A 22,521-nucleotide genomic window follows, 5' to 3' on the forward strand; every position below is an offset into this window, starting at 1 on the left:
TAAGAATTAGTTTTTACCAGATGATACTGAGAGAATCAAGCTCCTAACAAAGGATTTACAGTGTGGTCAATAATGACATGGGGCTGGGCATGGTGTGGCTGGTGCCTGTAATGCCAGCACTTTGGGGAGGCCAAGGCAGGAGGACTGCTTGAGCCCAGGAGTTAAGAGGCCAGCCTGGGAAACATAGCAAGACCTTATCTCTATTAAAAAAAAAATAAAATAAAAATTAGCTGGGTGTGGTGGTGTACTCCTGTAGTCCCAGCTATTCAGGAGGCTGAGGTGGGAGGATCACCTGAGCCTGGGAAGTTGCGGCTGCAGTAAGCTGTGTTCTTACTACTGCACTCCAGCCTGGGTGAAAGAGAGAGATCTTGTCTCAAACAAACAAACAAACAAACAAAAAAACCACAAAGATGTCAACAACAGTTAGTCCTGAGCGTGGCAGGAACATGGGTGGTAATTATCTTCTTTTCTGTATTTTAAAATACTCCCCCAGGGTTGGGGAGAAAGAGAGGTCTCATGGGACAACCAAGTTGAAAATGAGAGACTTATTTAATGGGACACTGAACCAGTAATGAAGTACACACTAAAGCACTAAGGGCACATTTGCTCAGGTACCTTTTAAGGACAATCGGAACAGCAATGGAGGGATTCTTTCTCAGACCATCAATGATGTCAGCTGCTTTATCAGCATATATCCTCTGGAGTGCTTTTCTATGGATGACTTCTGATGTGCCCCCAAGGGTGTTGTCCAAGCGAAATTTGGCTTGTTCCTCAGCAGACAAGCGGGAAAGCTTCTTCTGTATTGCTTCCAGAACCCGGATTGTTGCCAGATTGGTCTCTAAAACTACATCAAGCTGAAGAGGAAGACAAAGAAGGGTATGCTCAGGACCCAAATCAGAATAGAATAGAGTAGTGATTAGAAAAATAAGGTAGAGAGTCAAACTCCTTGGATTTGAATCCTTGTTCTGCCCTACTAGCTACATAAGACTGTTTCTTTATCAGCAAAATAGGGATAACAGCACCTATTACTCTCACAAGCCTATTTCTGGATTAAATTATACAATCCACATAAAGTATTCAGCGCAATACCTGGCACATAAGAACCACAGGATGAAGCTGGATAAACGGTAGTTATCACCACCACCACCTGCACCGTGTGCTTTGCTTAAGACTACTGATCTTAGACCGGAGGAACCTAACAAGAGATGACTTTACTGATACTTTTCCCTGAACTTTCCTGAATTGCTAAGATCCGTTATGAACAAACAATAACAATCAAAACAATACCAAAAGACGGCTCTGTCTTGAGAGTTTTTTTTTTAACTTGAAATATTTAAATATATTCAAATACTAAAATACTCAATAGCCTTGTTCCACATCCAGTAATAAGAAGAGCAGGGACTATCATACCCTAAGGAGTTCACTGTTGTATCTGCGGGTAATGATTTAAATTCTTATTGGACTCCTAAATGAACAGTCTACAACCAAATGTTTGCAGAAGTGTTCCCTAAATTTTCTTGTTTTGGAAATGTAGTCATCATTTTGTCAATACTTCTGGCCCCTCTTGCTCTCCAATTACCGACAAAAAATGGACTAACTTCCTGACTCCCTTATGATTGGATAGGGTCATGTAACTAGTTCTGACAAATGAGTTGTTATGAGTTGAGAAGAAGTAATGTTTATCACTTCTAGGCTGGAGCATTTAAAGGTGTGAGATCCTTCTGAGATCTCTTTTCCTCCTAGTGACTAGCAACAATCATAATGGTGGCAATCCCTTGGCCTGAATCCCCAAGTGATTCTGATATGCCAAATCCCCTGCTAAACATCAATGTACATGTAGAATGATTAGAAATTAAACCCATTGGCTTTACAAGTCTCTCAGATGTGGGAGCTGTCTGTACTGAAGCATTACTAACCTATCTTAATTGGTAAACATGTTCCTTCAAACTCGCTCATCCCACCAAATCTTAAACACATGCTTACCCCACTTCTTTCATCTTTGCCCTTGTAGTCATAAATGGGAAATGAAGTTGCCTCTCATTTGGAAGCATACCAGTTGAGAGGGGATAGGAACATTCTGTCAAAAACAGATGCCAAGCTCTGCTAACTCATCAGCTAACCTTACTAAACATAAGTAACAAAGAAATGCTTGCTTTTTTTTGAGACAGATCTCACTCTGTAGCCCAGGCTGGAGTGCAGTGGCGCAATCTTGGCTCACTGTAAGCTCCGCCTCCCGGGTTCACGCCATTCTCCTGCCTCAGCCTCCTGAGTAGCTGGGACTATAGGCGCCCGCCACTGCGCCCGGCTAATTTTTTGTATTTTTAGTAGAGACGGGGTTTCACCGTGGTCTCAATCTCCTGACCTCGTGATCCGCCCGCCTCGGCCTCCCAAAGTGCTGGGATTACAAGCGTGAGCCACCGCGCCCGGCTGAAATGTCTTCTTTAGCTTGATAGCACTCCCTATGGAAGTTAACATCTGTCATGATTTAGTTTTCTGCAAATAGGTGCAACTACTTATAAATGCTGGGGCAAAGATGGCCAACCACCTGCCAGTGGCCAGACAGCATGTGGCTCTTAATTAAAAACACACCAGAAACAGCTGAAGCAAGTGTGAGGATGGAAAGCTGGCAAAGAGCTAAAAGAGTACTTAAAAAACAAAAACAAAAACAAAAACAAGATACCTATCCATACAAATAAGCACAGCCAGTCAAGTTAATGTAATAGATACACTAAATAGGATACATGTCATTTTACCTCTTTAGACAAACCAGACTTCCCTTTTTTAAAATGATAATGTAAACCAGACATATAAACACATTGGGGATTTTGAGCCCACTTTCAGTAGTCCCCCTCCTGATACAGGTGGTATGGGGCCCTCTACCACCTCATTTATTCACTCCACTCTTCCCTTCCTAACTACTTCAAAATAAAGTTCCTGGGACAGGCGCAGTGGCTCACGCTTGTAATCCCAGCACTTTGGGAGGCCAAGGCAGGTGGGTCACTTGAGGTCAGGCGTTCAAGACCAGCCTGGCCAACATGGTGAAACCCGTCTCCACTAACAATACAAAAAAATTTAGCCGGGTATAGTGGCATGCACCTGTAGTTCCAGCTACTTGGGAGGCTGAGGCAGGATAATGGCTTAAACTCGTGAGGCAGAGGTTGCAGTGAGCCGAGATCACACCACTGCACTACAGCCCGGGTGACAGAGCAATACTCTGTCTTTAAAAAAAAAAAAAAAAAAAGGCCCTAATTTAACCTTCTTTCAAAAGGAGCCAATCAGGCCAGGTATGGTGGCTCATGTCTGTAATCCCAGCACTTTGGGAGGCCAGGGTGGGATGATCACTTGGGCCCAAGAGTTTGAGACCAGCCTGGGTAATGTAGTAAACACTGTCTCTATAAAAAAACAAAAAATTAGCCGCAGGGGGTGGGAGGCAAGGGGAGGGAGAGCATTAGGACAAATACATAATGCATGTGGGGCTTAAAACCTAGATGACGAGTTGATAGGCGCAGCAACCCCCATGGCACATGTATATTTATGTAATAAACCCGTACGTTCTGCACATGTATCCCAGAATTTAAAGTTAAAAAAAAAAAAAAAAATTAGCCAGGCATGGTAGCACATGCCTGTAGTCCCAGTGACTTGGTGGTGGGTAGGGGTGGGGGTCTGAGTGGGAGGGTCATACTTGAGCCTGGAAGGTTGAGGCTGCAATGAACTGTGATTGTGCCACTGCACTGCAGCTTGGGCAACAGAATGAGACCCTGTCTCAAAAAAACAAAACAAAACAAAACAAAACAAAACAATCAATACCAGAAACATGAAAGAAAAATTCCAGTTCTCATAACAGAGCTGGTTTACTAACCATGGCAAGATACTTGCTAAGGGTAATGATACATACAGATCTTAAATAATTTAAAAACAGTTTCAAGAAAGTACTATAAACCTTAGGATGCTGATTTTCTTCACCATGTAAAACACAATAATCTTAAAATGCCATGCAAAATCAAAAGAACTATTATTCAGTCATCAATGGACAATTTCAGTTAAAAGGGCTAGCTAAAGTGGCCTAGATAAGTCACATTTGCCATAAAACATGTACTAATATATTTGACCAATGCACAAAGCATGGAAAGTACCACAACAAGCATTTACCACAGAAGAATGTGAGCCTCTGGCTCTTCCATCTTAATACCCCTCAGAGATAGGTATTAAGATAGTCTTTCACTGAGCATCTCCCATATCCCCCAGATTCAAATGCCAAAGAAGCTTGTACCTCAAAGCGCTCATCTTCACAACGATAAATATGTTCTTCATATTGAGTCTTCTTGGAACTCACAAAGGTGGAGTCCTCAGACCACGAAGGGAAGGAAACCCAGGTATCATTTAAAACCTTTGGGTAGAAGAAGAGAGACTGAAACAAAAGCCTAAAACAGCTTTCTGGTGATTAAGCATTCTCAATAAAAAGACAAAACTCTAGCAGAGAAATAGGCAACTAACATTACTTCACAAATTTCACCTTTAGCAAGTTTACAAAAAGGTATTAGTAAGAAAAGCGTTCTGAATATAAGTGGAAATATAATTCCAGTGCTTTGGGAGGATGAAGCGGAAGATCACTTGAGCGCAGAAGGAGTGACCCCATCTTTACAAAACTAAAAACTTCTATTTTTACATTTTTAGCTGGGTGTGAAGGCATGTGTAAGTCCCAGGTACTTGGGAGGATCATTTGAGCCCAGTAGGTTGAGGCGCTTTGAGCACTCCAGCCTGGGTGACAAAACAAAATCCTGTCTCAAAAACAAACAAAAAAGTAGAAAACATTTTTTTTAAAAAAAGGACTAAAAGCGTTCTTAATTTCATCATTCATATAAATTCTCAATCCTTGGTACCACCACTCCCTTCTGGAAAAAGCTGAGGACCCAGGGCTGATCCTTGTTAGGGAAGGAAGGCCTTACCTCTTTACAGAGAGGAGTCCTTCCTGTACACTTGGGCTGCTGGTAACTCTTTGGTAAGGCTCGATAGCTGGAGCCCAATCGTTTACAAGAAGCATAATCTATCTCCATAGCAATGCCCTCTGTAGCTCGTTCCTTTGGATAAGTTTCCAGATGTACAGACTCCTTATAGCCCAGAAAGTTTTTAAACCAATTAAACAACTCAGGGAATTTCCTGAAGAATCAAACCAAAAAGTGACAAGCAATTAGGGGCATGATGCAGTTATTCTGAGGTATGACTACTACCACCTGGTTTTGGATCAGAAATCTGCTACCACGGACAAATTATTTCCTGCCTAAGAAGAACTGCTTCTGAGCATTTGGTTTCCCCTTTTTCTAATAAAATACTCTCAGATCAGTTAAAGTGGTGATAAAAGAGTTGTACCGAAACCAGGCAAAATAACAAACCATTCTTTTGATCAAGAATATTGCTTTAGGCCGGGCGCAGTGGCTCACGTCTATAATCCCAGCACTTTGGGAGGCCGAGGCGGGCGGATCACGAGGTCAGGAGATCAAGATCATCCTGGCTAACATGGTGAAACCCCGTCTCTAATAAAAATACAAAAAAATTAGCCAGGTGTGGTGGCGGTCGCCTGTAGTCCCAGCTACTCGGGAGGTGGAGGTAGGAGAATGGTGTGAACCTGAGAGGCGGAGCTTGCAGTGAGCCGAGACTGCACCACTGCTCTCCAGCCTGGGTGACAGAGTGAGACTCCATCTCAAAAAAAAAAAAAAAAGAAAAGAAAAAGAATATTGCTTTAATGTTCACATAATTCTTAGGCTGTCAAATATAGTAAAGATTCCAGGCTCGGCGTGGTGGCTCACGCCTGTAATCCCAGCACTTTGGGAGGCCGAGGCAGGTGGATTACCTGAGGTCAGGAGTTCTAGACCAGCCTGGCCAACATGGTAAAACCCCCATCTCTACTAAAAAAAGTACAAAAATTAGCCGGGTGTGTGGTGACAGTAGGTCGAAGTAGGAGAATCGCTTGAACCCAGGAGGCAGAGGTTGCAGTGAGCCAAGATTGCGCCATCACACTCTAGCCTGGGGAACAAGAGTAAGACTTCGTCTCAAAGAAAAAAAAAAGAAATAATAATAATAATAATAATGATAATAATTTTTTAAAAAAATTCCAGAACTCTGGGAGAGATTTTTCTTGATAAACATCCAGCACTGGTCAAAAGATCAGGAAACCACTAGTCTTGGCCATTAGTCAATAAATACTTAATGCCCTCACTATTTTCTCATCTCTAGAGTTGGACTAGAAGACTTCTTAGGACTCTTTTGGCACTAACATTTGAGTCAACTGACCTATCTCAAGTAAATTAACTTTGCCTATCACATACTGTCACAAATCAAATATTACCTGGCCTCCATATCATGAATCAGGGCTGAGCCCCTCACTTCACTTACCCCAGGAAAGGAGAAACTAGTTGCACAAGTTCAGCACGAGAGATCACCTCCTGGTTAAAAATAACAAGACAGCGCAGGAAATTTTCATAGGCTTCTGCACTCCGAAGAGCCTTTCGGACCTTATGGAGACAACAGGAAGAAAAACAGTTTTTGTTTTTCTTAAAGTGGGGAATTGAAAAGGGCCTTGCTCTGTCACCTAGGATGGAGTGCAGTGGTGTAATCTCAGCTCACTGCAGCCTCCCACCCTCAACCTCCCAAAGAACTGGGACTACAGGTGTGAGCCACCATGCCTGGCTAATTTCTAAATTTTTTGTAGAGATGAGGTCATATATGGCCCAGGCTGTCCTGTCATTAGTTTTTAAAAATTGGGGAAATCTGTGGCTGCGCGTGGTGGCTCATGCCTATAATCCCAGCACTTTGGGAGGCCAAGGTGGGTGGATCACTGGAGGCCAGGACTTCGAGAATAGACTGGACAACATGCTGAAACCCTGTCTCTACTAAAAATACAAAAATTAGCCAGGCATGATGGCACATGCCTCTAATTCCAGGTACTCGGGTGGCTGAGTGAAACATGAGAATCACTTGAACCCGGGAGGCAGAGGTTGCAGTGAGCTGGGATAATGCCACTGTACTCCAGCGTGGGTGACAGAGCAAGACGCTGTCTCATAAGTAAAAAAATAAAATAAAAATGGGAAATTTGAACTGATATTTTATGATGCTAAGTAATCAATGTTAGTTTTTTTAGATGTGACGATGATTATGTTTGCAAAAAGGAGGTTTTTTTTGGTTTTGTTTTGTTTTTTAAACGCAGTCCAGCTCTGTTGCTCAGGCTGAAGTGCAGTGGTGCGATCTCAGCTCACTGCAACCTCTGCCTCCTGGGTTCAACCAATTCTCCTGCCTCAGCCTCCTAAGCTGGGATTGATTACAGGCATGTGCTGCTACACCCAGCTAATTTTTGTATTTTTAGTAGAGACGAGGTTTCACCATATTGGCCAGGGTAGTCTCAAACTCCTGACCGTAAGTGATCCACCCATCTTCACCTCCCAAAGTGCTGGGATTATAGGCATGAGCCATCGTACCTGGCCACAAAAAGGAGTCATTTTTAAAAGAAACTTACTAAAATATGTATGGATGAAATAATATATCTGCAATTTGTCTCCAAATAAACTGGGATGGGTGGGAATATATATGAAACAAACACACCGGCTAGGATTGGGAACTGTAAAAGCTGGATGGTAGGTACGTGAGGAATCATTTTACTACTCTCTTTACGCATGTTCAAAATTTTCCAGCTGGGCACGGTGGCTCACGCCTATAATCCCAGCACTTTGGGAGGCTGAGGAGGGTGGATCACCTGAGGTCAGGAGTTCAAGACCAGCCTGGCCAACATAATGAAACACCATTCTACTAAAAAAAAAAAAAAAAAAATTAGCTTGGCGTGGTGGCGGGCGCCTATAGTCCCAGCGACTCGGGAGGCCGAGGCAGGAGAATCGCTTGAACCCAGGAGGCAGAGGTTGCAGTGAGCCGAGATTGTGCCACTGCACTCCAGCCCAGGCAATAAGAGTGAAACTCCGTCTTAAAAAAAAAAAAAAGAAAAAAAAAATTACCGTAGTAACAATTTAAAAAATGAGATCTCGGAGTACACCTTCTCATATGCTTGATTCTCCAGACCATATCAGAATTACCCCGGCTTTTGTTGCCTCTTTTTTTTTTTTTTTTTTTTGAGACAGAGTTTCACTATTGTTGCCTGGGCTGGTGTGCAATGGCGTGATCTCGGCTCACTGCAACCTCCGCCTCCCAGGTTCAAGCAATTCTCCTGCCTCAGCCTCCCGAGTAGCTGGGATTATAGGCGTCTGCCACAATGCCCAGCTAATTTTTTTTTTTTTGTATTTTTAGTAGAGAGGCAGTTTCACCATGTTGGCCTTAAACTCCTGACCTCAGGTGATCCACCCACCTTGGCCTCCCGAAATGCTGGGATTACAGGCGTGAGCCACTGTGCCCAGCCTGTTGCCTCTCTTAACACATGTTTATAGCAAGAATCTTTGCCAAGATTGTTTTAAACTCTGGTAATCTGGAATAATGCTCTCTTAAGATACTTCTGTCCTCTGATCTGGTCTTTTCTTCCTCTATTTACAGTATTGAGCATCTTAATACCAAAAACCCAAAAATGATCAATGGCATAGACAAAGCAAAACTAGCCTAGCCAGATTACCAATCTGGGGCTTCAGTTCCAAAGTAAATATTTAGCACTGTGATCCTTTGGTGAAGACCACAGACTGCCACCAAACCAAGTGGCTTACCAGCAACCCCTGCTCCAGACTTCCGTATGCTTTTCGTTAACTATTCATCAGTAGACACTATATGGAATCTAGACTTTTAAAGCTAAAGATAAAAGAGCACTGTACCTGTTATACTGTATACCCTATTTACCTTTACTTTTTATTAGCTTTTAAACATACACAAAAGTAGACAGAAATATAACAAACCTATGTACTCAACCCTAACCTCAATGATCTATAGTATATTTTGTTTCATCTATACTCATTTCTCCTACCACTGCATTTTAAACCAAATTCCAGACATTTCATCTAGATATAGTATATATGTTTAAGAAAAAGTACTAAGAAAATGCTATTAAAGGACTGGGCGCAGTGACTCATACCTGTAAAACTAACACTTTGGGAGGCCAAGGCAGGCAGATCACCTAAGGTCAGGAGTTCCAGACGGCCTGGCCAACAGAGTGAAACCCTGTCTCTACTAAACATACAAAAATTAGCTGGGTGTGGTGGTGGGCACCTATAATCCCAGCTACTCGGAAGGCTGAGGAAGGAGGAGTGCGTGAACCTGGGGGGTGGAGGTTGTGGTGAGTCAAGATGGCGCCATTGTACTCCAGCCTCAGCAATGGAGTGAGACTGTCTCAAAAAAAACCATTACTCTTAGAAATTAACTTATTTTCAGAAGATTCCTTAAGGCAAGGCATGGTGGCTCACGCCTGTAATCTCAACACTTTGGGAGGCCAATGCTGAGGCTAAAGGAGGAGGACTGCCTGAGCCCAGGTGTCTGAGACCAGCCAGGGCAAAACAGTGAGACCCCCCCCTCTCCAAAAAAATTTTAAACATTAGCTGAGTGTGGTGGTGTGTACCTGTAAGTCCCAGCTACTCAGGAGGGTGAGAAGGATCACTTGAGCCCAGGAGTTCCAGGCTGTAGTAAGCTATGAAAGCACCACTGAGTTCCAGCCTGGGTGACAGAGCGAGACCATCTCTTAAATTAAAAAGGCCAGGTGTAGTGGCTCACACCTGTAATCCCAGCACTTTGGGAGGTGAAGGTGGGCGGATCACCTGAGGTCAGGAGTTCAAGACCACCCTGGCCAACACAGTGAAACCCCATCTCTACCAAAAATATAAACATTAGCCGGGCGTTGTGGCAGGCGCCTGTAATGCTAGCTACTTGGGAGGCTGAAGCAGGAGAATCGCTTGAACCCAGGAGGTGGAGGTTGCAGTGAGCTAAGATCACACCACTTTACTCCAGCCTGGGCAATAACAGTGAGACTCCGTCTATAAAAAAAAACCCAAAAATGTAAAAAAGATTCCTTAATAGCATCTAATATTGAGTCTGTACTAAGTTCAATTGTCTAATTAATATCTTAAAAATTGACTATTGGCCAGGTGTGGTGGCTCACACCTGTAATCCCAGCACTTTGGGAGGCTGAGGTAGGTGGATCACTTGAGGTCAGGAGTTCAAGACTAGTCTGGCCAACGTGGTGAAACCCTGTCTCTACTAAAAACACAAAAATCAGCTGGGCACAGTGGCAGGCGCCTGTAGTCCCAGCTGTTTGTGAGGCTGACGCTGGAGAATCGCTTGAGCTGGGGAGGCGGTGAGCCAAGATTGCACCATTGCACTCCAAGCTGGGCAACAGAGCAAGCTCTGTCTCAAAAATAAAAATAAAAATAAACTGACGTTTAAATGCAGAATCCAAAGTCTGCATGTCACATTTGGCTTATATATTTCTTAATTCTTAATTTACAACAGCTCCCCTTCCCCACCCTTTTCTTGACATTCATTGGTTGTGATCTAGACTTCTACACTTGTCTAAAAGCACCAACCACCCAAGCAGACTTTGGTAATGGTTCACATCAGAGCTAAGAACTCAACACTCTTGCAGGATTCTCCTGCAAAAAGCTCACACAGGCACGGCAGACAGAAAGAGATCAGGAGATACCAATCAAGGAGATGTTAAATCATCTGCCCTTCTGCAAAACCCAAGAGGCACAAAATAGAGTCAATCACCACAGATCAATCCAGGTTGATTTCTACTAGTGAGAAGTCCAACAGTTCCTTAAAGTCCAACAGTTCCTTGAAGTCCATCAAGTTGACTCCAAGGAGCAAATCACACTTAAGTTTATGTGGCCAAACTAAGGCACTACGCAACATCATTTATGCCAATAATCTCAACTCTGGCTGCTCATTAGAATCACCTGGGTAGCTTTGAAAACATGCAAGTAAATCACAATTCCCCTGAATGCTATATATATGCATGCTACAAATAACTATTACAGCAATAAGATTACAAGTCATCTTAAATCCTCAAAAATTGGTACAGGCACTGGTACTACCTGCCACACAGACCCGGATATCTACAACAGCGAGCCCCAAACATCTTTCAAGAGAAACATAATACATTTTCTAAAAATCTGTCTTCTGCCCCAAACTGCTTCATAAAACCAAAGCAAACAATGCTACCATTTTTCTAGCTATGCTAATAGTACTAGCAAACTCAAAGGACTCACAACTGGGAAACTATGTTAAAAAACAGAAAGCCCTAATTAGTTTGACACCTTTAAAACAAAACCTTTTGGGGGATAAGATGATTTTCTTTTGGCATTAACAGGCACTATCAAATCTAACTCATCCATTACTCACCTTATCGAAAAATAACGATTCTGTTCCACCACCATGTTTGCTGGCATCTGCCATAGAAGAATCCTTTAGATTGAGCAGTTTGGGTTTCTTCTGCAAAAGAAAGATACAAACATGTGAGATTCAAAGAGTGGTTTTCTCTGAATTTTATTTTTGTCTGTTCAATGGTTTCAACACTGAAACCACTGCTGATTAATAATTTGAAACAAATGAGAGAACTCTAACCAACTCACTCCATACCCTCTAAGATTTCTACTCATAAATGGTTTCAACACTGAAACCACTGCTGATTAATAATTTGAAACAAATGAGAGAACTCTAACCCACTCACTCCATACTCTCTAAGATTTGTACTCATATTTTCTATTTCAGTTTGCCTGTTAAGTTTCTTTCTCCAACAGAGGTTCAAAGATCATTCTACCCCGAAATGTTTTCTCCAAAAATCATCATGACATTACTGTGACAAACTTTTAGATCAGCCTTACTTTTTCTAGGGGCCCAAAGTGACTTCATTTAGACTCTAATGCCACTGTTTTGTTCTCCTACCAGTTGAGGGAGAAGAGGCTGTTTGTAAAAAGAGCTGGTGCACGTGGCCTGAAATTGACAGAAATCAATCTTTAACCCTGAATAATATTTCAATTAAAAATTTACTTAAAAAGCATAATTTGCTGGGCATGGGGGCTCACGCCTGTAATCCCAGCACTTTGGGAGGTCAAGGTGGGCAGATCATGAGGTCAAGAGATTGAGACCATCCTGGCCAACATGGTGAAACCCCGTTTCTACTAAAAGTACAAAAAAAATCAGCTGGGCGTGGTGGTGTGCGCCTGTGGCTGAGACTACTCAGGAGGCTGAGACAGGAGAATCGCTTGAACCCGGGAGGCTCCATCTCAAAAAAAAAAGCATAATTTTTCTAATAGAAGAAATAACTATCTTGCCAGAAATATCCCCTCAGACTAATTTAATATTGTTCTTTTAAAGGGAACCAACAGGCCATGATATAATCCTGTCAAGCAAGAAGTTACTTTTGAAATCCACCACTTACTCTCTACGAAGAAATGCACAAACTTGGTGAGAAATAGCACATTTACCTTGGCTATCTCTGAGTATACTTTCTTAAGAGCCGCAGCCTCTGCTTACACTGCCTATGCAGAAAGTAGGTGGAGAATTGTAAGCCCCCACTATATTCTTTCCACCTGTAGGTAATCAAGAGTGGGCGGACGTAAATCCAAGCATGGAGTGTATCTACTGAGCTGATTCTTGCTACCCATGTAACTAATTCTCTTTACTGAAGTGAAGAAATAGAAACCATTATTATGTTCAACTTGATTTCAAAAGAAACCATGACAAACACTAATGAAAAAGGATACTTCAAAAGTGTCAGTAACACCTAGTATGTGAGACCTTGTAGTCAGTCACTTACTATTTATCAGTCACCTCTTACTATTAGAGGATAGAAACACCTCTTACTATTAGAAACTTTTGTCATTATTTAATTCTGCAGACACATCTATCTCTTCCATATTACATATTGCTTTGAAATTCACTGAAGAATTCAACATTCAATACATATAACTAGCCCTCTCCCTATCATAGCTGTGTTACATCAAAGAAGGGAGCAAGCTGTGCTTTCTGCAGACAGACCATCAGTGTTAAATGTAATAAAAAACATTATGTAATGGATTACTAATAGGAGTTTAAGACTTCCCTATGCTACAGCCCAAAGGTCCTGCCTTGGAGATTAGATGATACAGATAAGATCTGGTAACCCAACAAAGAACTCTGAGCAGGACAGGGTTCTAGACCAAAGAGACCTCAAAAAGCACACGCACTCTACTCACAAGAGGACCTCAGAGATCATTTATTTCTGAAATAATTCTCAAACTCAAGAATGTTCTTTCTTAACACAAGGCAGATTTAAAGCATCAAATAAGAAGGGGCCAGGCACGGTGGCTCATGCCTGTAATTCCAGCACTTTGGGAGGCCAAGGCGGGTGGAACTCCTGACCTCAGGAGTTCAAGACCAGCCTCGCCAACATGGCGAAACTTCATCTCTACTAAAAATGCAAAAATTAGCTGGGTGTGGTGGCACACGCCTGTAGTCCCAGTTACTCAGGAGGCTGAGGCAGGAGAACGGCTTGAACCGAGGTTGCAGTGAGCCGAGATCATGCCACTGCACTCCAGTCTGGGTGACAGAGCGAGACTCTGTCTCAAAAAAAAAAGAAGTAAAAAAAATTTTAAGTATTGGAAATTCTTAGTAGCAACCAAAACATTAAAGAAATGGCAGCTCATTGCAAAGAAGATAATAAAGAATTCAAAAAAGTACAGTAATCCAAGCAATCAATGTTATTCTAATACTCTTTTGTAAAGCCAGATAAACTTTGCACTGAGTTTCTGTGACACATACTAACTTGCTCCAAATATCAAGGACCCAACTGTTAACGCACTTAAGAACACGTGACCACCCCTAGCGTACCTCTCCCTCAGAATTGCTTGTGAGTGTCAAAATGAGCAGCTGCTGCCCATTCTCACCTTAACTGGAGGCGTGGTTCCTGTAGGGTGTCTGCGGATCTGGCAGCCATTCTGGCTGGGTCTCTGCGGCTTGTTGTTCAGTTGGGGCTTCTTGACAGTGCCTCCATGATCATTTCTCACAGAATCAACCTTCTCAGCAGTTGTTTTGCTTAAAAGCTGATTAAGACACATGAAAGAGATTAATGCTCTTATCAAAGCAAACAAATATCATCTAGGAAAAGTCCCCTTCTGAGCACAGTTTTCCAACTTCTCTAAGATAATAATAATAAATAGTGTAATTCTTACAAAAAAAAAACATACCACGGAGCTGTTGGCATCTGGTAGGAATTGTCCAAACTCTGACAACAAATCTTCCTGGTTTTTAAAGAGACGAGCAACCTGGGCATACACCTCCTGCTCTGTCAACGCTGGAGTGTAGTTTCCTCCAGCTTCCTTGGCATTTCTCTGCTCTTTCTGAGGAATTGCAAATGAAGAGATCACATTAAAGGGCTACTGTTTTGAGTCGCTCATCTTTGCACACTTTCTGGAATCACTGTTATCTATTTAGGCTGCATGTAAGAAGAAAGTCTATGTTCTCAGCACCTGTTCTGACCACAAACGAAAATTTCAAGTTGAGAAAAAAGTGCAAGATGGTGGATGACAATTCCTTTCAAAATTAGGGTAGTAAATTTTTTTGAGATGGAGTTTCACTCTTGCTGCTCAGGCTGGAGTGCACTCATCTCGGCCTCCCAAAGTGCTGGGATTACAGGTGTGAGACACCATGCCCGGCCTAGGGCAATAAATATTAATGCCCAGGGGACCACTACCAACTGATAAAACCTTAGAAATTTCTCCTCCTCCTACTGTAGATTAACTAGACTAAATAAGTCACCATCTAACTGTCCCAGATAAAACAGAGCTTCATTTCATGGGAGAGTGACTAAAAATCCTGACTGAGGCCAGGCGCAGTGGCTCACACCTATAATCCCAGCACTTTGGGAGGCCATGGCGGGCAGATCACCTGAGGTCAGGAGTTTGAGACCAGCCTGGCCAATATATTGAAACCCCATCTCTACTAAAAATACAACAAATCACTTGAACCCAGGAGGTGGAGGCTGCAGTGAGCCGACATTGCACCATTGCACTCCAGCCTAGGCAAAAAGAGCAAAACTCTGTCTTAAAAAAAAATCCTAACTGAATGTTGCAGGGCAATCAAGTCAGGCAAATAAAACTGGCTTTATAGCATGGGTGTGGTGGCTCACACCTGCAATCCCAGCACTTTAGGAGGCCGAGGCAGGCGGATCACAAGGTCAGGAGTGCGAGACCAGCCTAGCCAACATAGTGAAATCCCATCTCTACTAACAATACAAAAAAGTAGCTGGGCATGGTGGCAGGTGCCTGTAATCCCAGTTACCAGGGAGACTAAGGCAGGAGAATCACTTGAACCTGGAGGCGGAGGTTGCAGTGAGCCGAGATCGCACCACTGCACTCCAGCCTGGGTGACAGTGCAAGACTCCCTCTCAAAAAACAAACAAAAACACTGGCTTTATAAACACGCATGGTAGTTTCTAACTGGCTAATTTCCAGTACGAATTAATGGACACAATAATGGTTACTTAAGTTGTTCTTTGACTAGATGGCCTGATTAAGACAAGCTGAATGGACACTCTTCTTACCTGATATGTGTGCAAAATCTCCAGGAATGCTTTGTAGATGTCTGGTTGGCCCTGGAATCTGTTCTTGATCTTATTAACATAGTTGATGGCATGATTAAACTCCACAGGTTGATTGTTCTGCAAGGATGGGGCCGTTCCCAATGAGATTGTCACTGGTGTGTGAGGCTGGACCGGCGGAGAACGTGGGGATGCATACGGTGGAAGTGGGGGAGTCTGCTGACTGGCAGGAGTATGTGCTTGTAGTTGGGAGGGCTAAAAAGAAAAAAAGTCTTTATTCTCCTCAGATGCATAGATGAGTTGATAGAAGGAAAGTTCAAACTGAAGAGAAACAAAGTGTCAACGTATATCCTTTATTTACTCACTCAGGCCAGGCCATTTTAGTCCAACACAAATCAAACTGGGCAACAGTGGGAGTTGTAGAGAGTTTCAAACATGCTGATACAAATATCTCAGTCTCACATTTTCTAAATAAAATCTTAAAACTGGAGCCATCTCCAATTACAGTGAAGAATTTTTCATATGCAATGTTTTAGCTTAGTAGCTCAACAAGTACACATAGAAAAAATCTCATTCTACACAGCCTTTTGATGTCAACAAAAAGACAACACCTCAATTGTTGCAGCAGCTCCACAGTCTTCTATGCCAACTCTGTCCTATAGAACTGAGATGATGGAAATGTCCTTTATTTGCACTGTCTTAAATATACAGCCACTAGCCACATGTGGTTACTGAGCTCTTGAAAGCTAGTGCAAATGAAAAACTCATTTTAATTTAAATTTAAATAGTGCTATGTGGCTAGTGGCTACTGTGTCAGACAGTGTGGTTCTAGACCAAGAACACCCCATCTTCATCATCATCACCATCACTGTTCATTAGATCTTCTACTTAGCTTGATATAATCTGGTAAGTGAAATAACTTTCATAAAATAACCATGTGGGCAGTAGCACAATCTGACCATAAGAGGATGGTTTCTGTCTGTGCTATCAACTACTACTACACAAAGTCACCACCTGTTGGGATGTTCATGGTTTTATAAGCAGAAACTGTAAAGAGAAAGACCTTGAAAGTTGTTGCTGTGTTGATTTAAATAGATATCTAAGTGGTGTGTAAATGTGAACCATGTTATAGTGAAGTGACTACTGCATTTTTCTCTGATGAAATCTTTGTAACCTTGTGTCTCAGTATCTAAGTCTTATATAAAGGGGAAATGTCAAAGGAAGGTACTTTCTAGGGATGCATTCACATTGATGCAATATTTTCCAAGTGCTCACCTTGCTGACTTTGGCAGGTGGGGGCTGAGGAGCTGGCTGGGCAGGAGCTGGGGCTGACTGGGTTGAAGGCTGGGAAGGATGTTGGGGTGGTGGTTGAGGCTGGGGCTGGATGCCATGGGTGGGAATCTGATGAACCTGGCCAGGAGTTGTCACATTCACCATGTCATTGGTCTGCACCTCAATTTTGTAGCCAGGGGGCAAGAAGGTGTTGAATCCCATTATCAGATCGGGGTGGCCTTTGAATAGCTGGGACACACGACTAATCACTCCTGGGGTGTCGATGCTGATAAAAAAACAAAAAGAAAAGTGATGAACTGTAAGCTTGACAAACACCCTGGTCATAAAAAATTTCATGTTTCTTTTTTCTTTTGAGATGGAGTCTCACTCTGTCACCCAGACTGGAGTGTAGTGGTGCGATCTTGGGATCCTGGCTCACTGCAACCTCGGCCTCCCAAGTTCAAGTGGTTCTCCTGCCTCAGCCTCCCAAGTAGCTGAGATTACAGGCATGCGCCACCACACTCGGCTGATTTTTGTATTTTTAGTAGAGATGGGGTTTCACCATGCTGGCCAGGCTGGTCTCGAACTCCTGACCTCAGGTGATCCGCCCACCTCAGCCTCCCAAAGTGCTGGGATTACAGGCATGAGCCACCTCACTCAGCCAAAATTTCACTTTCTACTAGGTTTTCTCTAAACAGGAAAACAGATAATCTACGCATTTTAAAATTAACACACAAAGAACTGTGAGACTCAAAGATACTCGGCCACAATTTTTTTTTTTTTTTGAAACAGAGTCTCATTCTGTTGCCCAGACTGGAATGCAGTAGCGTAATCTTGGCACACTACGGCCTCCGCCTCCCAGGTTCAAGCAATTCTCCTGCCTCAGCCTCCCATGTAGCTGGGATTACAGGCACCCATTACCATGCCCGGCTAATTTTTGTAGTGGTCAAAATTCTGAACAGAATATATGTTCATGGTAATAATCCTACCAAGCAGATACTCAGACAATACATAGAAAGCGACATATCCCAAACAAGATCCACTCTTTGATATATCAGTATATATCATTTCAGCACAAATCTACATTGTTCAGATGAGTTACAACAGTGAACCATGAGTACAACAGTTTACAACAGTGAACCATGCCAGAATATAAGGGTATCTAAATCAATTCAGAAACCAAGTAGCCTAAATCACTACCAGTGCTACTTCCCTGATTGAGATAAAGCACTGAAAAACTTTAGTTAACAAAAATTTACCAATAAGGATAAAACAGTCTAGTGGCCATAATTTCCATCAATAAAGGAATGCATAAAATAAAGGCATGATTTTGAAAATTCAGCCGCAGAAAGGAGCATCCTTTATCTTCCAGTAAATAAACTATCTTCTCCTTTCCAAAATCAATATGCCAGATACAAAGCTTGAGTACAATCACACATCTTTTACCTCTGAGATTTAAATTCCTTCATGATGTCAAGGAAATCATTGTAGACCTGAGGCTGACTACCAAATTGCAGCTTCACCTGGTCAAGATAAGACAGCGCATCCTCCACCTGAGGCAGGGATAAATATCAAGGTTATAAAAAGAAAGTAAACTCACAATTACAAAAAAAAAAATTATTTATGCCTAAGTATGCTTAACACAGTAAATAAAAATATATTAAATATATACTTAAAAGTTAGTATAGATGTCAGTAATAAACTCAAGCTTAAAATAATAATCAACTCATAAAATCTGTAGCCTTGGCTTGGATAATTTTGAACAGAATGATCAGTAAAGAAAAATTACAATGATATGTCATTTATTCATTAATTCATTTCACAAGTATCTACTAAACTGCAACATGCCAGGCCCAATGTGAGTGCCAAGGATTCAATGACAAATAATTTGTAGCCCCTCGTCTACAGACGTTTGTATGTATGTAGTCAGGAATCATAACACAGCGGGTAACCCAGTAACACTCAATGCCTGGAGATGACATGGGAAGGACACGTCTTCCCCACCAAAAAAAGTGAGGCTTCCCTAGGAGGTAATATATAAACTGAGACCTAAAGATGAGTATAAGCTAGCAAAAGTAAAGACCAGTGAAAAAAATCAAAGGCAGCAGCATGGGCAAAATCCTAGACAGGATACGATATGGGATATTTAGAAATCTGAAAAGTTTAGTTTGGCTGGAGGATCTGTAGTGAAGAGGAGCACTGGAAGGAAAAGTAACAAGATGAGACAGAAAAAAAAGCAGGATCTAGATTCTGAAAGGACTTGTAAATCTTGTGAAAAAGCAATTTAGATTTTTATCATCTGCATTTTCATGTACGCAATTCGACTGCAGTGTTGAGAAAAAATTGGCACAAGAGCAGAAAAGACTGAAAGGAGGTAGGAAGACCAGTTATGCTACAAGAATAACTGAACAACTCATGTGAAAACAGTGGCTTGAATTATAGTACTGGCCCAGAACAAGAGAGACAACTGCATAGATAAAACAGCTTGTTGGGTAGCAGAAGTGACAGGATTGAGTGAGTGACTGAATAGGGGAGCTAAGAGAGAGCCAGCATTCAAAAGTGATCCACCACAGAGCACTGTAAGGAAGAAGAGGCCAGAGTGACTATCGGACAGATCAAAGCTCACATACCACTGCATCCTGCACCCAGCACTTACATCCTTCCGCATCACCACCACACCCAAGAGAAAGCCTGAAGGGGATGCCAAAGGAGATACAGCCAAGGTGAACAACGACCCAGAGAAGATCTGCAACGTTGTCTGTTAAACCTGCTCCTCCAAAGCCAGAGCCCAACACTAAAGAGGCCCCTGCAGGCCGGGCGCGGTGGCTCACACCTGTAATCCCAGCACTTTGGGAGGCAGAGGCGGGAGGCTCATCTGAGGTCAGGAGTTCAAGACCAGCCTGACCAACATGGAGAAACCCATCTCTACTAAAAATACAAAAATTAGCCAGGCATGGTGGTGCATATCTGTAATGCCAACTACTTGGGACGCTGAGGCAAGGGAATCACTTGAACCCAGGAGGTGGAGGTTGTGGTGAGTCGAGATCATGCCATTGCACATCAGCCTGGGCAAGAGCGAAATTCGGTCTCAAAAAAAAAAAAAAAAAAAAGTTCCCTGCAAAGGAGAGCGAGGAGGTACCCAAAGGGAAAAAGGAAAATGCTGACACTGGCAGGGAAGGGATTAACCTTGCAGAAAATGGAGATGCCAAAACAGACCAGGCAGAGAAAGCTGAAGGTACTGGAGATGCCAAGTGAAATGTGTGCATTTTTGGTAACTGTGTACTTCTAGTAACCATAAAATTTGAACTATAAAGTTATGAAGTTTGTAAATTTCGAAATACCATTGTTTAAATCAAGATTTTTAAAAATGCAGAATTTTGTTTTGCTTTTTCTAAAGCTGTGTTGTTAGCACACAGAACACTTCATTGTTGTTTTGGAGGGAAGAATCACAGGTCAGTAGAATGTCTTTGAAGCTGGACTGATGTGGGGAAAACACCTTTCCCTTCTAGTTTTGAGAGACTTCCTCTTGGCTTATAGGAGAAGAAATTCCCTGACTTTATTTATGTATTTATGTAGAGATGGAGTTTTGCTATTGTTGCCCAGGCTGGAGTGCAGTGGTGCAATCTCGGATCACTGTAACCTCTGCCTCCCAGGTTCAAGTGATTCTCTTGCCTCGGCCTCCTGAGTAGCTGCGGTTACAGGCGCCCTCCACCATGCCTGGCTAATTTTTGTATTTTTAGTACAGACGGGATTTCACCACATTGGCCAGGCTGGTCTCGAACTCCTGACCACAAGTGATCCGCCAGTCTCGGCCTCCCAAAGTCCTGGGATTACAGGCATGAGCCACCATACCCAGCCTAGATTCCCTGACTTTTGACACACACGGCCACCTTGGCCCAAACACCTTGTGCGATGGAAAAACAAATTCATTTTTACATCCTGTTCTCCCTTCCCACCTTCACAGACTTAACTCCCTTATACCCAGACACCTGTTGGGACCTAACCCCCAGTAATTGGTTACCAGTGTGTGTCAGGCAGTCAAACTTTCCAGTGATGCCACTGAAATGGCAGCCCTCAAAAGAGCAGTGGTTCCTTTTCTAGACTGTGGATCTTCAGATAAGTACTGCCATTTTCATTTCACTTCCTGAAAGTCAGGGTCGACTTGTGAAAAGTTGTTAAACAACACGCTAAATGTGAAATGTCAACCTTCACTCTAAACTTGCCCTGTTCAGAGCATCACATGAAGAATTCACTGGGTTTTATAGTGGCTTTTCGTTTTTTTTTTTTGGTAGTTCATTGTTAAGGATTGTCCATGTCCTGCCTGAAATACCATGACTGTTTATGGAAAGTATCTTTAAAGCCGGATACAGTTTGGCCTGGGGAGAAAAAAAAGTGACCTATCACAAAGAAGAACAGGTTGGAAAGGTTAAGCTATGAGTCTGATTTAGGACACAGACACCCAAAAGAAATCCCCACTAGGTGTTTCCTATTTACTCTGAGATGAGTAAGTTTTTTTGGTGGTTTAATTGAAGCCTAAATATTTAAAATTATACAAAATATCAGGTTTAAGAAATTTCAGGAATAAACATTTGATGTGATTTAAGCCAGTCTTTTTCTTTTTTTTTGAGATGGGAGTCTCGCTTTGTCTCCCAGGCTGGAGTGTAATGGTGCAATCTCGGATCACTGCAACTTCTGCCTCCTAGGTTCAAGTGATTCTCCTGTCTCAGGCTCCTGAGTAGCTGGGATTCCAGGCTCATGTCACCACATCCAACTAATTTTTTTTTGTATTTTTAGTAGAGATGGGATTTCACCACGTTGGCCAGGCTAGTCTTGAACTCCTGACCTCAACTGATCCGCCCACCTCGGCCTCCCAATGTGCTAGGATTACACGCGTGAGCCACCACACCTGGCTAGGCATAGATAGTCTTTTGATTTGTTGCAAAATGGAACACTTACATTCAAATCAATCAGTAACTGGTGCTATGGTCTGAATGTGTCCTGCAAAATTCTTACATGGAAACTTAATCACCAATATGATGATATTAAGAAGTGAGGCCTTCAGAAAGTGATTGTGGAGCCCTCATGAATGGGATTAGGGACCTTATAAAAGGGCTGGAGTGAACCAGTGTTGGTCCCTTTGGCCCTTCTCCCTTCCACAGTGTTAGGACACAGCTTTCAGGCACCATCTTGGAAACAGAGTTCAGGCCCTCACCAGACACCAAACCGGCACCTTGATTTTATTTTATTATTTTATTTCATTATTTATTTTATTTTTTGAGATGAAGTCTTGCTCTTGTCACCCAGGTTGGAGTGCAAAGGCGCGATCTCAGCTCAATGCAACCTCTGCCTCCCGGGTTCAAGCAATTGTCCTGCCTCAGCCTCCTGAGTAGCTGGAATTATAGGCGCCTGCCACCACACCTGGCTAATTTTCGTATTTTTAGTAGAGACGGGGTTTCACCATGTTGGCCAGGCTGGTCTCAATCTCCTGACCTCGTGATCTGCCCACCTCAGCCTCCCAAAGTGCTGGGATTACAACAGGCGTGAGCCACCACGTCCGGCCTATTTATTTATTTTGAGACATGGTCTCACTCTGTCACCCAGGCTGGAGTGCAGTGGTATAATCTCAGCTCACTGCAACCTCCGCCTCCTGGGTTCAAGCGCTTCTCGTGCCTCAGCCTCCAGGAGTAGCTGGGATTACAGGTATCTGCCACCATGCCCACCTTATTTTTTTGTATTTTCAGTAGAGACAGGGTTTTACCATG

At 42.6% G+C, this 22,521-nt stretch overlaps 1 protein-coding gene across 3 annotated transcripts in view; it reads right to left on the reverse strand.

Moving 5' to 3' along the window:
* Positions 1-22,521, reverse strand: part of SIN3A (SIN3 transcription regulator family member A) — an 86,873-nt gene that overhangs the window by 29,967 nt on the left and 34,385 nt on the right. For all 3 annotated transcript variants that reach the window (XM_012000402.1, XM_012000403.1, XM_012000401.1), the window contains exons 4-13: positions 18,206-18,312; positions 16,763-17,045; positions 15,491-15,742; positions 14,136-14,288; positions 13,836-13,991; positions 11,311-11,400; positions 6,391-6,509; positions 4,947-5,157; positions 4,271-4,387; positions 616-854 (exon numbers count right to left, since the gene is read on the reverse strand). In XM_012000402.1, coding sequence (XP_011855792.1) covers positions 616-854; positions 4,271-4,387; positions 4,947-5,157; positions 6,391-6,509; positions 11,311-11,400; positions 13,836-13,991; positions 14,136-14,288; positions 15,491-15,742; positions 16,763-17,045; positions 18,206-18,312 — 1,727 coding nt within the window. The remainder of the gene's footprint in view (positions 1-615; positions 855-4,270; positions 4,388-4,946; positions 5,158-6,390; positions 6,510-11,310; positions 11,401-13,835; positions 13,992-14,135; positions 14,289-15,490; positions 15,743-16,762; positions 17,046-18,205; positions 18,313-22,521) is intronic.

This window comes from Mandrillus leucophaeus, unplaced genomic scaffold, assembly GCF_000951045.1.
Source record: "Mandrillus leucophaeus isolate KB7577 unplaced genomic scaffold, Mleu.le_1.0 Scaffold628, whole genome shotgun sequence".
NCBI lineage: Eukaryota > Metazoa > Chordata > Mammalia > Primates > Cercopithecidae > Mandrillus > Mandrillus leucophaeus.